General features: G+C 22.4%; 4 protein-coding genes across 4 annotated transcripts; 2 read left to right on the top strand and 2 right to left on the bottom strand. All coding sequences in view use genetic code 6, as the record gives it.

Annotated features, from left to right (window-relative positions):
• Positions 1–810: 810 nt before the first annotated feature.
• On the top strand, positions 811–3,272 carry TTHERM_000770709 (kinase domain protein; the record flags this gene model as incomplete). Its single annotated transcript, XM_012797074.1, has 15 exons — positions 811–849; positions 913–959; positions 1,045–1,134; positions 1,247–1,336; positions 1,391–1,480; positions 1,540–1,629; positions 1,713–1,802; positions 1,872–1,955; positions 2,240–2,329; positions 2,410–2,499; positions 2,571–2,657; positions 2,749–2,835; positions 2,890–2,979; positions 3,052–3,138; positions 3,191–3,272. The coding sequence occupies 15 exons, from the start codon at positions 811–813 to the stop codon at positions 3,270–3,272; spliced, it is 1,233 nt and encodes a 410-aa protein (XP_012652528.1).
• Positions 3,273–3,771: 499 nt separating this feature from the next.
• On the bottom strand, positions 3,772–4,646 carry TTHERM_00770700 (CS domain protein; the record flags this gene model as incomplete). Its single annotated transcript, XM_001013862.3, has 4 exons — positions 3,772–4,033; positions 4,141–4,237; positions 4,315–4,391; positions 4,456–4,646. 4 exons carry the CDS (start codon positions 4,644–4,646, stop codon positions 3,772–3,774), a joined length of 627 nt encoding a protein of 208 aa, XP_001013862.1.
• An 826-nt stretch (positions 4,647–5,472) lies between these two features.
• Positions 5,473–5,917, top strand: TTHERM_00770690 (10 kDa chaperonin; the record flags this gene model as incomplete). Its single annotated transcript, XM_001013861.3, has 2 exons — positions 5,473–5,620; positions 5,760–5,917. The coding sequence occupies 2 exons, from the start codon at positions 5,473–5,475 to the stop codon at positions 5,915–5,917; spliced, it is 306 nt and encodes a 101-aa protein (XP_001013861.1).
• A 1,133-nt stretch (positions 5,918–7,050) lies between these two features.
• On the bottom strand, positions 7,051–14,417 carry TTHERM_00770680 (calcium-activated chloride channel protein). The gene is made up of 12 exons (XM_001013860.3): positions 13,075–14,417; positions 12,662–12,942; positions 12,272–12,598; positions 11,679–12,210; positions 11,382–11,571; positions 10,827–11,311; positions 10,378–10,767; positions 9,754–10,314; positions 9,183–9,415; positions 8,487–9,090; positions 7,647–8,084; positions 7,051–7,586 (listed from the first exon to the last, which is right to left on the bottom strand). The coding sequence occupies exons 1-12, from the start codon at positions 14,239–14,241 to the stop codon at positions 7,302–7,304; spliced, it is 5,493 nt and encodes a 1,830-aa protein (XP_001013860.2). The 5' UTR covers positions 14,242–14,417; the 3' UTR covers positions 7,051–7,301.
• Between the last annotated feature and the right edge of the window lie 89 nt (positions 14,418–14,506).

Genomic DNA, 14,506 nt, shown 5'->3' with positions numbered 1-14,506 from the left:
AGTCTTAATGCAATATTTATCTTTTTTACATGCAAAAATTAGTTTGTAAATCTCAAAACATCATAAAAAAAGCTATTCAAAAAGTTTTTTGTAAATCAAGAAAAAATATCTTTAGTATTTCATTTGATTTTTATAAGATAAAAATATGTATGATATACGGAACCTTCTGTATCCTAGTGTCTCAATTTTTCAACTTTTTTTTAATCCAATAAAAATTTAAAAAATGAAGGTAATATCTTCAAAAAAAGAAATTATTTTTGATTAATAAATTAAAATATAAATATTAAAACATATATAAAATAATAAATTTAAAAATATTATAAAATTATATGTTTGTTTGATATAAATTAACATATAAATGTATCAATCAATTTGTTTCTGTTCTTTCTTACTTTGATTTAAATATTTTTAATTTTTAAGTAATTATTAGTAATTATTTGCTTTTTTTTAATTAAATGTTCAATAAAAATAATAATTTAATTAAGATAGGTACTACGAAATATTCCCTTATTCTCAAAAATGCTTTAGCAACATTAAATTATTTTGTTTACTTTTTGTTAAAAAATTTTATATAAAAATAGCATACTTTAGTAAATTATTTATTTATTGGCTTAAAAGTTGCGATCAGTTTTCTATCAAATGTTTGTTTATTTTTTTAAATAATTTAACAAATAAGTCTTTTATTGATAATTTGATTTTTTTTTCTTATGGAAAACAGCATGAAATAAATGTTAAAATTAGACTAATTTATTTTATAAAAATTAATATTTATCATAAATTAAAAAAAAATAAGACAAATTCATAAAATAAATGCTAGAGGAGTACTCAAAATTTTACTGCTTATAAGATGTAAACAAACATAAACCTAAATACATATTTACAATTTCTATAAAATAATTTTTATAATTAAAGTTGCTTAAATATCATAAAGATGAGAAAAATTTGGAAGTCAATTTGGCGTAAAAAGAAATTTTGAATTTACATTATTTTTTCTGTCTCCATTTACTAAAATGATGTTAAGCTAATTAATACCTTTATAAAAAGTTCAAATGGACTTAGTCAGTAGGAAGCTAAGGAGCTTGGATCAATTTTATAAAAATCATAACAATTAACTAATTTAAAGCTATACTTAAGGTAAAATTATAGTTTATAAAAATATTTGATTATGACATATTTAATATAAATAACATAAAGGTTTATATTTGTTAATATTTTGATAATTTCTAAAAGCTAATTATTTTTTAAGTAAAAATAGTTTTGGAGATGAAGGAACATAATTTATAGCAAATTCATTGACATGTATTAAATATCTTGTTAAATTAGAGTTCTATTTATAGTAATAATTCATCTTTAAATCAGCCATTTTCATTTGTTATTAAAATTAACTTAGTGCAAACAATATAACTTTCTAAGGAGCAGCTAAAATAGGAGTAGAACTAACAATGTGCAAGAATTTAACAAGTCTATATCTTGATTTGAGGTAGCATTACTATTTATATCATTATAAAAAATAAATTAACTAGCTTTTATTTGTGAAAGCTATAACAAAATAAATGATGATGGATCTTGTTCCTTAGGAAAGGGCATAGAAAACTGTAAAAATATCAACGAATTGATGGTTAATTTAAAGTAGTTGTTATATTTATTTATTAATATATCAAAATTATCAATTAACTTATGATTTTTGATTAGTTTTCACCTTATAATAAAAGGTTCAATAACATTAGCTCATTCGGTGTAAATTAATTTGGTAAGAACCTATCAAAAATACAAAACATGGAAAGTCTAAAACTTATATTAAGGTATATTTTTACATTTTAATAAGGCGAAAATTAAAATTATTTTATTTAATAATATTATGAATAAAATAGCTAAAATAATATTGACCATTCATGTAATTTAGGAGACAGCTTATCTAATCTTAATAAACTTAAAACATTATCACTTGATTTGAGGTATAAATTTTGTTTAGATTTTTAATATTTTTTCTTACTAACATAAATTCTTTATTCACGTGAATGTGAATATATGCTGAAATTTCTTAATTTTATTTTTTCATTTACTGTAATAAAATTTGATATATGGTATTTATTAATTTTGATTTTAATGGTTATTAATTCTACTAGTAAGTACATTGATAATCAAAAAATTATCTTATTCAATTTAAAGAAGCTGATTACATTTTCTTATATTATAAAAATGCTATTCCATTTACACTTAACATAAAATATTTTTATAGCAAAAATAATTTGGGTGATGTAGGATCTTCTAATCTAAGTGAAAACCTTTCAAAGAGTCATTCTATTGAGAGCTTAACACTTAACTTAAGGTAATATTTATATTCAAAGAAACCAATTTTAAGATTATTTTTTGAAAATGAATATTTTAATTTATTGATTTTTAAAATAGTCTAAATCATATCGGCGTTAGTGGTGCATCTTAAATATTCGGTTCTTTATCAAATTTTGAAAAACTTAACAAATTAGATCTATAACTCAGGTTGAATTATTCATTCATATTAAATAAAAGAATATGAAAATATAATTTAAATTAATTATAAAAATTGATAGAGAAAACAACATAAGTAAAATAGATTCTACCCTAGGTTAATCTCTTTCTAAATGCGCTAATCTTACTAAATTCTCTTTAGATTTAAAGTAAATAATTTTTAAAATTAATGATTAAATGTCTAAAAATCTAAAATATTTTATCATTTTCTTAATAATTTAATTATTTAATTTTAAAAAGTTAAAACTCTTTTGGAGCTGAAGATGTATTTTTTTTAGGAAATGCTTTCAAACAAAAAGAAATTAAGACTTTAACATTAGAATTGAAGTAATATTTGATTTTTCGTATGAACAAAATAATTTATGCATATAATTATAAAAGGAATAATCCGATTAATTCACATGAAGTTACTTAATTAGGCTTGGGATTAGCGAATTGCAGAAACATTTTAAACTTAACTCTATTTTTAAAGTAAAAAAAGTTTTGCGAATAAATCTATTTTATTTTTTAATTATTAAAATCTAATATTTATTCTATTAAAAGTTAAAGCTCCTAGAATTTAGATTTTGCAAATTTAGTTAATGATTTATCGAAATGTGCTCATTTCAATTCTTTATAGCTCTATTTATCGTAAATTCTTTAATCTAAATAAATAAAATTAAAATTTTAAAATAAATCTTAGCTTTTATAAAGTTAGTAGTAATGTTAGATAAAAATTTCTCAGAAAATCAATTAGATTAGTTAACCTAGATGTTTAGCTATGATAATATATTTAAAAATTACCACTTAAATTTATATTCATTATGTATTTTTAATTTATATTTTACAAGTATTTATTATTATTAAATTATTTTAAAGCTTATATTCTGTCAATTTTATTCATTATAAATAGTTTATTTATATTTTTTATATAAAAAAATTATTGGTAAATATTTTAAACTACTCTAAATTATTTATTCAAATTAAAGCAATTATTAAAAAATAAAATTAATTTTAGTTGGTTTTTGAAATAGATGCTTTGATTATAAATATTTGCATATAGAAGAAAAAAGAGACTTTTCTTAGATCTTATCAGAAAATGATAAGATTCAAAAAAAAATTTTCTTTTCAATCAAGTTTTTATTAATTTTTGATTGATTGATTAAAATATATCTTATTGATAAATAGAGTTGAGAAATGAAATATAAAATAGATTTAAGAATAAATGAATAACTAAATATAGAGAGACATATTTTATTTACATGAAATTTATTAATATTTAACTCACTCTCCGATGAGTTTAACTTTGTGTAAAGAGAGCCAGTGATCATCCTTACTATTTTTTCTGATGACAATAGTTACTTGATTTTCTTTAATTTAAATTTTTGATTTGTTAAAATCAATTTTGTTTGATGCTCTAGGAACGGAAAAGAGATAATTCTTTCCTTTGAATTCGTGAATTTTTAATTCAAAGCTGGTTTCTAAGAATCTGCATTGAATTTTGCTGATGTCATGATTTTAAATTCCAGGTAAGTCAATGTTAACCCTATTTATTTATTTATAAAAAACTTCTAAGTAAAAAATATCTATTTTATTTTCTCGTTGTTTTTTGAAGATTAAAGCTAGTTAATTTATATAAATTCTAATTATTACTTAACGCTCCAATCACCAGATTCGAAGAAGGAGAACTTCTTAAGAGTTTCGTAGTAAATCTTTTTCTCTTCACTAACGAGAAGGGGTTTGGGGGCGTCTATTATTTTTATTTTATAAATTTTGTTAATAATTTTCTTCTTAATATTTGATTTTTTTTAAAGAAGAATTATTTACCACAAATAAGGAAAATATCGCTGCCATCTTCGAAGAAGTTGCTGAAAAGCATATCAAGGTTTGAAAGAGCCTTAGAGCTATTTATTAAAAATAAAAAAAAATAAGTTTTTAATATAGAGTGCTTTGTTATTTAAGACTTACTTTTCGTGAGTCAAAACTTGCATGTAAGTAGGGTTGAGATCACCACGGAATTTAGAAACATTATATAAGAATTGCTTAAGAGTCAAAGTATTTTGATAATTAGCTTCCTACTCAGCTGGTACTTCAAACTTGTAAGTATAATAACCCTTATCATGTAAGTTAGGGTACTTCAAATGCATATAGAACTTCATTTTCTTCAAAGGTAAACTTGCTATTTATTTATTTATTCTTTTTGATGCTTAAAGATATTTTGATTTTTGTTGCAATATTAATTATTTTACAAATAGCTTAATTTTCTATTTTTTCTTAGAAGATTTGCAAAAACACAAATATTAATTAGTTTTTGATAGAATATTAAGAAAAGAGGCTAGTTAGTTGTAGTTGGTTAGTTAGTTAATAAACAAAAAGAATAAATAACAAATTAAACAAATTATTTTAATGCATAGAAACGAGGAATTGTTTTTGATATTTGAAATAATTAAATTTTGATTAATTGATTATTAAACGAATTTATTAGGTCTTGTTTAGTTAGCATAATAATCAAAGAAAATTAAGAAATCTTCTATTTTTCTATTATTCTAGATATTAAAAGATTGATCGATCAATTTTTAATTAAATTTGATTTTTTTATTGTTAATTTCTTTATCAAATAAATCTTCATTCATAATTAAAAAAATTCTGAAATATTCTTTGTTTCTTACTTAATTCATTCATTCATTTATTAATTTAATTAAATTAATATCATCAATTGTTTTAAACCTTTAATAATTTTTAATTAATTTCCATTTCCTTGATAGCTAACTCACTAACTAACTAAATCAATCAATCAATTAATTAATTAAATAATTAAAAAAGATATTTATTCATCACATATAATAAATTACATAGATATTTTATAGACAACCAGTTTGATTGATATAAATCCGCATAGATAGCAAAGTTAATTATTAAATAATAAAAAATTCAAAACAAATATATTAATTAATAATCTAAAAGCAAAAGATATAAATAATAAAAATGACCTCCGTCTTCAAGAGATTAGTTCCCACCTTCAACAGAATCCTCGTTAAGAAGTTCGAAGCTGAAACCAAGACTAGAACTGGTATCATCCTCTAAGACCCTGCTGATAAGACTGCCTATGGTGAAATTGTTTCTGCTGGTCCTGGTAATTAATTATCATTAGAATTTAGTTTTATAACAACAAACAAATATAGCACTTAAGAAACTTAAGAAGCAGCAAAATATGAATCAAACTCAAGATTAAATCAATATCATTTTTAATTATTAACATTTTAATATAATAGGTAACTTTGACAACAATGGTAAGGTTATTCCTTTGGGCGTTAAAGTTGGTGATATAGTTGTCTTACCCGACTACGGTGGTTCCAAGATTAATTTAAAGGATGGTGAATTCTTTGTTTACAGAGATACTGATATCCTCGGTGTTCTCCACAAGAATTGATTTTCTTCAAATATACAAAGAAATTATTTTAAATCTAAATAGTTGATTAAAATATTAAAAAGTTCTTAAATATATTCTTTAATTGCATGCATATTAACTATTTATTTGTATTCGTATCAATCACCATTAGCGTTTTATTTTAATGATATCAACTACAACAAATCAATCAATTAATAATTCATTTTGATCTTTTTCTGTTTTCATTCAAGCAATAAGCTTACTAAAACAATTTAGGACAATTCAAAAATAAAATAGATTAAAAAGCCATCTCTTTTTTAAAATAAGAATCAAAATTATAAGTAGAATCTTGTTTTTCTTTAATTTCTTCTACATATTTGACTTAAATAATCTTCAAACGGTTAAATATTATTATATCTGTCTTCTTTAAAATAAATATCTAGATTTTTCTCGAAAATTTCATCTTCATTTATATCCATTTTTACATAAAACATAGGTATTCATATGCTAAATATTACTTTCGATAGAAATGCACATTCATCCAATTATTCTAATCGAATGAAATATTTTATCTTGTATCTATAACTCAAGCTTCTAAGTGGAAGTCAATCAATCATAGTTAGTCTTAATTTATCAAAAAAGCATTATTTAAAAGAAATTTCTATAGAAAATATTTATAATCATCAAAATCTTCCAAATAAAAGAATGATATGTAAGATTCTAGCAAGTCAGTCCTGATTAATTACATTTATTTTTTTTATTTTAAATTACTTATTTTACTTTAGTTACACATTCAATTAACAAACCAACCAGCATTATATTATATAGTAGTATTTAAACAAACTAAATTTTCATTGAATGATAAGGCTTTTTGCAAAAAAATCTTCCAAATAAATTCTAATAAATGAGACACTTTTTATAAATAAATAAAATCTCAATTTTTAATGATTTTCTTTCCACATTTTAACAAAATAAATTTTTAATTAAAATATTTTATTGAATTAACTCACTTTAAATATTTTAGTTTATAAAAAACAAACAAACAAAAAATAGAATATAATTTAATGTTTAGTTATTATTTTAATCTTGGATTTTTAATGATTAATTTCTAGAAAATTAAATGTTTATCAATAGATTACAATTAAATTTATCTTATAATTTTATTTTTTGATTTTCTTACCACATTTTAACAAAATAAATTTTTAATTAAAATATTTTATTGAATTAACTCACTTTAAATATTTTAGTTTATAAAAAACAAACAAACAAAAAATAGAAATATAATTTAATGCTTAGTTATTATTTTAATCTTGGATTTTTAATGATTAATTTCTAGAAAATTAAATGTTTATCAATAGATTATAATTAAATTAATCTTATTATTTTATATTTTCAAAATTATTCTTTATTTTATTATATTATTTATTCAATTCTTTCTATCTTAGACTAATGAGACCAAAAATGAGTAAAGCATAGGATTCTATTCTTATGAATATATAAATCTCTTTCCGATTTCTAACTTACTCATACTACCATTAAATGACGATGCAAATAAGTTATCAATGATAGGGTCAATTTTCTTTTAATCTTCACAAGTTTAAAGGAAACTGGTATAAAATATTTTCTTAATTTCATCTTTATCAATTTCTTAGCTATCGTCCTCGTCTATAAAATCTAAAAGTAAGATAAACTTTTGCTCAGAATAGCCTTCCTATTTGAATAATTGATTGGTTTTGTTGAATTAAATGTCATGGATAATTAATTAATTTACTTGAAGTATTTTGCAAAGACTATAAAAGTTTTTAAAGGTGACCTTTTATCTGTATCTTTTAAAAACAAGGAAAGCAATTCTATTTAAAAATAATTTTTCCTCTATATTGAACTCTGTCATGTTTAAAATTGTCCTGAATTATCTGCTTTCTTACAATATGAATTTTCCTTTAGATTCAGGCTTTTCTTTTAGTTTAAATACCTTTGTAAAATCTATTGTTTCATTAGTACCATCAATTCCGTTATTATCAATGTATTCAGATTTAAACAAATCAAAAATCTCCTTAAGCTACGAAAATTATGGACTTTTCTCATAAGTTGGTAAAACAAAATATTCAAGTTTCCTCCAATTCTCATCTCCTAAGGTCTTGTTTACATTATTTTTTCCTTATTATTGTGATTTAACCTTACTTATCAATTATTTTTATCTGGTTTAACTCTAATTTAAAATATTTATTAAAATTTAAATAAAATGCTAAATTAGCTTTAATTATTAATTAAATGCCTAAAGTTTAATAAAATCATGTTTTCTCTTAAAATGATTTAGAATTTATTCTCTAAAAATTGTTATATTTAAAAATTTTGTTCTTTCATTTTTTAAAATTATTATATTAATTATTTGTTTTTTCTGTCTTATTTTATTCATAAAAAAAGTATTCTTTTAAATCTAATTAATAAAATTTTTCAATTTTACCATTCAAAATTTGTAAATCATTTTTAATAAATTATTTCAATAAAACTATTTAATATACTTTTAATATAAAATATCAAAAGAATAAAATATCTTTAGAAATTTTAGATTTAAATAAATAAACAAAAAAATCTAAATAAAAAAATTTACTTCTAATCTATTTTCTTCTAAAAGGTAACTATTTTCACCATTTATATGTAATATGTTGTATTTTGAATAGAGTTGCTAATCTTCATGTTTTATATTTAGAAGGTGTATTTGATGGTCATTTTTTTGAATAAAGTTATGGTATTCGTCAAAACAAGATTTACAGAAGGTTAAATCGCATTCTATGCATTCGAAAACAGATAATTTTTTACCACATTCATTGCATATCATGATTGTTCCTACATTTAAGCTTTCAATTTATTTCATTCTTTGAATGAGCAACTCTCTTTCAATTTTAATATAAGTACTTCTAAAAACTCCAAATTCCTTTAATTCATACTCAGATTTTGCCTTAAAGAGATTACTTTTACCAATTTGACTTTGATTACCATTCAATTTTTAATCCTTATTCAGTCTCTTTTGTATTGCTTCTGGAGGACATGCCTCTTTATAGTATTTAACTTCATCCTATAAATCTAATAAAGCTTCATCTTTTTCAGCTATTTTATCTTCATATCTTTTTTTAATCTGATTTATTTCAATTTTTTTCTTTTTATCTTCTTCATCTTTTATTTTCTTATGATTTTGAAGTAATTTTTCATCTTACCTTTTTAATAAAATAAATTAAAATTAAAATGGAATTAATTAAAAGAAAATATTATCAAAAATAAATAAATAAATAAATAAATAAATAAATACTCTTTTTGGATTTATTCTAAGTAAGCCCATCTCTCTTCTTCTCTCATAATCCATTCTGGCTTATCTTAAATAAGCTCTTGGAATATATACTTCAATATTACTATGGCAATACCAAGACAAATATATAACCAAACTTTAATGGTTTAGAATTCTGATGTACTATATTAATTAGGATCCAAAAATAAATCTATCAGTTTCTAATCTTTATAGTAGAGCAAGCCTATATTTGTAATCTTTAATTTTAAAATTATTGATTATTTTTTTTTTTAAATTATAGTTGATTTATACAGGGATTTAATTTTAAAAAATAAAATAAATATCAAAAAACATTTTTAATATAAATGAATTAAAGAATGTTTTTTGAAAAAGTCTTGGAGAGAACTCCTCACCCCATTTTTTATCTTTCAAAGATAGATTGAATTAATAATTTATTAGTAAATTATTAAATCAGATAAAAATTTAAAATTGTAATACTAAAAATAAAAAAATGCTAATTTATCAAAATTTAAATTTAAAATGTTTGATAAGATATATTTTGATAAAATAAAGAAATTTGAATTTATAATCATACCACTGAGACGAATGAAAATGTTTCCCAAATAAAGAGCCAATCACCAATTCCAGCACATCTTTAACATGTAGGACGCTTGAGGATATACATAAATACATTTAATTTATTTCTAATTTCTAAAGAATTCATGATTAATGCAACGAAAGGACCTATTGGGAACGCTGAAGCAAATAAAGTAATATAGCCTAAATCAATAAACCCATCAGCATAGAAATTAACGGTATCTAAGAATTCTTGCCTTAGAGAATTTAACTCGATTGAATCTACGTCAATGTATTTAATTAATTTAATTGTAGGATTAGGATCGTTTTTATCACCTTTTACTTCTTCACCTTCCTGCAAAGAAATGACTGCTCTTGAAAGGTTTTTCATATCTTCTTTTGAAATATCGTTCCAGTATTGCTCAATTATATCCTAATTTTCTTTTCTTTTTTCTGGCATAACTTAACCTTAAATATTTTCGTGATCCATAATTTTTTTGTTTACTTGCTTAAAATAATTCTTTTCTGCTCTATTATACAAGAAAATAGGTAGCCACACATTTAATATGGTGTAATTAATCTTTTTTGATTTAATAAATAAATAAATAAATAATTTATCAATTTTATTTTTATATTTATTTACTTATTTGATGAGCATAATTGGTAGGAGCATATAAAAAAGAGTCTAAAAATTAGAATCTTTTTAAATATAAGCAATGTAAAATAGTGCAAAATAACTATTCAGTACTTTAAATGACATAAGCTTATAAATAATTGATCTTTCATATTGGAAAATATATTTATGATTTTCTTATTGAGCAAAATATCTTGCCAAATATGTATAAATAAAGTTTAAAACTTAAATTCCAACACCTTGTAAAGCACCGGCTATAGCTTTGTACAAATTATTTTAAAAATCTGTTGAATCAGGAGATGTGTATTTTTGTTTAAAATCATCGATAGCAATAAATATATAGACAACCAAAGCCATTAAGCCAAACAAAATAGGCATTGAGATTAAAAATTTAATTATCTAAGTGTTTATTTATAATGAAAATTAAATTTAAATATATTCTTTAAAAATCTACTTACTGTTCTTGATTTCTTTTAGTATTTAGTTAAACCTCCTGTGACAGTAGATATGCATTCATCACCAATAAAATCTTCTTTTAGAGTTTTATTTAGAATGTCAGGATTGTTCATCATATCCAAAGTACCCCATCTATAATTTATTTCAGATGTTTTTCTTTTCCAAAACTCGACAATAATAGTTGACCAAATCATAACATAAAGTACATAAAAAGAAACTAAATAGTTATTGTAGTCGTCAGAATCTTGTAGTATTACATAAATTTAAAGGGCTAGACCAGGAACAGCAATTAAAGTCATAAAGCAGGTGATAAAACTTTTCCATCCAAAAAAGAAAGCTATTTTTTCTCCAAAGTATTGTCTTAGAAGCGTTACCGAAGTAAAGTTTTAAGTTTTGTCTTCAAGCAAATAGTCATCCATCTAATTTAAAGGCTGAGGCCAGTACCAATTAGTGTCATCAACCCATTAGTGTTTAATTCTAGATATACCTAAAATATTAAGATTAAAATTATTATAGACACTTTGACCTTCATTAAATTGATTGATTATTTGATTTACCTCCATATGTGTGCATTTTATAATATTATGTTATTAATCCTTGAGATTTTAAGTCTTAAAGGTTTATAATTTTATTGAGTTGCATTTCTATAATTTCTTGTCTCTGCTTTGAACGAAAAGGCTCAAATTTTGTAACTTGATCCAAGCTATATGGTTCATAATCATATGAGTCTATTAGTTTCATTTGCATCTGTTTTGTTAATAAAATGTAGAAAAAATTTTTTTTTAAATTATTGTAAAAATCACCAATTTATATTAAATAAAATAATGTTTAAAGTGATTTTAATAAAAAAATACTTTATTTTCTTTACAAGCCTGTTACAAATATCTTTCTGGCATTCCTATTAATAAATAATATCTGTCAGGATAGACGGACTCTAAGAGATAAACATTAAACTTTGATCTTCTCAAAATACCAATTTAGAAGTTCATTCTATTTTAGTTATTTTTGGCTTTTTAAGGATCTGATCCTAATGAGAAAACAATTACAAAATCTGGTAAAAAGAGCTTAGTGCCATATGCAAATAGATCTTTCTCTCTTTTTTTATTAGCATTATCAATTTAATCTTCTACAATTACTTTATATTTTTTAATCGTTTGCTGAAGCTATTTATTCATGTTTTTAAGCTGAAGGGATAAACCTTAATTTTTTTCTAAAGCTTAGTAATAAATTTGCCTAATAGTTTAAAACTATACTAATTCTCTTGGTCTCCACCCCTCTTTGTTACCAGTTTCCATATCTGCTCCACAATTAAGAAGTTTTACAACTCCTTCATCAAATCCGTTAATAGAAGCTAGATGCAAAGCTGTATTTCCAAAGGCATCTTTCCTTTTAATTAATTTAAAATAAAATTATCAATAATACAATTTACAAAAAAACTATTATTTACTAATCAATATATGTATATTTTGTTTCATCCTACTCATACTTACGGTAGCTCATTATAAATTCATGTTCCCACTAGGCAAATTTTTTTATTTAATTAACAAACGAAGGTTTGTATAAACGATCTTCTTCTGGAATCATTTAAAGCACAGAATTTTAGTATTTAGAGAAGAAAAACTCTTATGGTAATCTTTTTTCATACTCTCTTTTTATCCAATCCTTTAGTTCCCTAATATTTTGATATCTAATATTATCAGCAAGAATATTTAAAGCATCTAAATTTTTATTCTTTGCAGCTGCATGTAAAGGTGTCATTAATGATTAATGAGGTCTAATTAATTAAAAGAAATAAAATTAATAATATATTGAAATAAATTAGTTTGTTTATATTTACAGCCTTGCCATTACGTAGATTTAAGTGAAACCAAAAGCAGCAGTGATAAATGCTTTAGACTTTTATCCCGGATAATAGGCTGCCCAGTACAAAAAGCGAGATTTCAAGAGAGGCGACTTCAAATATTTAACTCTTTACTGTCTCATAAACTTTTAATCAAGATTGCTTTGATAAAATAACATTTCATCTTCTAAGAGAATTTAATTTTGTTGAATTTTCTCTACTTCTTTCATATCCTAAACGAGATTTTCAAGCAAAATATTTACAGCATCTTAGTTACCCTATTTTATTTCAAAAAAATAATGTTAAATGAATTTAAACCAAACAAATCACTAAAAATTAATGTTTTATTTACTCTCAAATATTTGTAATTTTATCATAAATCATATTAAATATATAAAATTTTGAATTACTGATATTCCAGCTAAGTCTAGAGGGAAAAGACCTTGCTAATCTGGAAAACACTGGTATGTTTTATTAAATTAGTAGTTTTAATTTAAATTGAGTGGTTGCAATAAAGGAGTCTGGATTTTTAAATCCTTACTTTAGAAAGTCAAAAGAAGCTAAATACTTTTGTCATCACCATAATGAGCAGACCAATGTAGGGCAGACCAAAGTGTTCTGGGGTTACGATGATTAACATCTGCACCAGCTTCTAAAAGTAGTTTAAGACATTCATACCTATAGTTAACTTCATCATCAAATTATTGTATACAACATAAGATTAGAGGAGAATTCCCAAAATTATCTAATTGATTTATATATTCTTAAAGAGCTTAATCTGGTGACAATTCTATAACATCAAATTATTATTATTGTTATTTCTATTATTTCAAATATTCTAATTCTTTAAGTTTTTTATATTAAACTAACAAATCTTAGATCATTTCCACATTCTATTTGAGACACTACCTATGAAGTATATTTCTACCAACCTAATTAGTTAAAGTAAAATCATCATCTTAATAGTCTTATTTCTATTTATTTGATTTCTTATTGTTTTTTTTCAAGGGTTTACTCTTTGTATTTGTTGAGTCTTTTTTTTGTTTTAAACTTTTTTTACTTTATTCTTTCTTCAAAACTAGCTCTTAAACTCCTTAATCATGACTTTATTTTTCTTTTTCAATGCTTTATTTTTAATCTGAGTCTAATTTAAGTTCAGGTGGCATACTAAAGTCTTTTTTTAAATCATTTTGTTCAGGTGTACCAAATAAACTATTTTCATCACCACTATCTTTATCGCTATCACTATTTGCTTCGCTATCAATAAAACTCTCTGACATTTTTGAATCAATTGAATCTCTTCTAATATCTTTATGTGGAGAACTTATACCCTTTTGTATAAGAATTTGCTCTTGTTGTTTCATGACATCAATATATTCTTATGAATTAGCTTAATAATTAGCATTTATTTACTAATCTTATTGATTTTAAATTATAGAAGCTGCAGAATTAGAGTCGGACTTGATTGAAGATTGCTATTTAAGAATATTTTATCTTTCATCGTCATGATCTTTTTAGCTTTATTAAGCAAACTAAGAAACTTTTTTATTTTATGGAACTACAGAAGACTTTTTCATTAAATATTTTTGATCTAAACCTGAGCGTATTGTAATGTTATATAATATAAAAATTATTGAGGATAAATTCTAAAATTCTAGGAAGCCTTTGAGTTTTACAAAATTGCTATTCCTAACTCTTAAAAGGATTTTGATAAAACTTTTAAAAAAATCTTTGACTGTTTAATTGTTTATGGTTTTTGAATGAAAAATTAAGTTAAACTTTAACTTATATATTAAATATTGAAAGATAGTAGGGTTAATGTACTTTTATCAGAACTAAAAA

Source organism: Tetrahymena thermophila, assembly GCF_000189635.1.
Source record: "Tetrahymena thermophila SB210 genomic scaffold scf_8254670, whole genome shotgun sequence".
In the NCBI taxonomy this organism is placed as follows: Eukaryota; Ciliophora; class Oligohymenophorea; order Hymenostomatida; family Tetrahymenidae; genus Tetrahymena; species Tetrahymena thermophila.
This window is presented reverse-complemented; position numbering and strand designations above follow the sequence as displayed.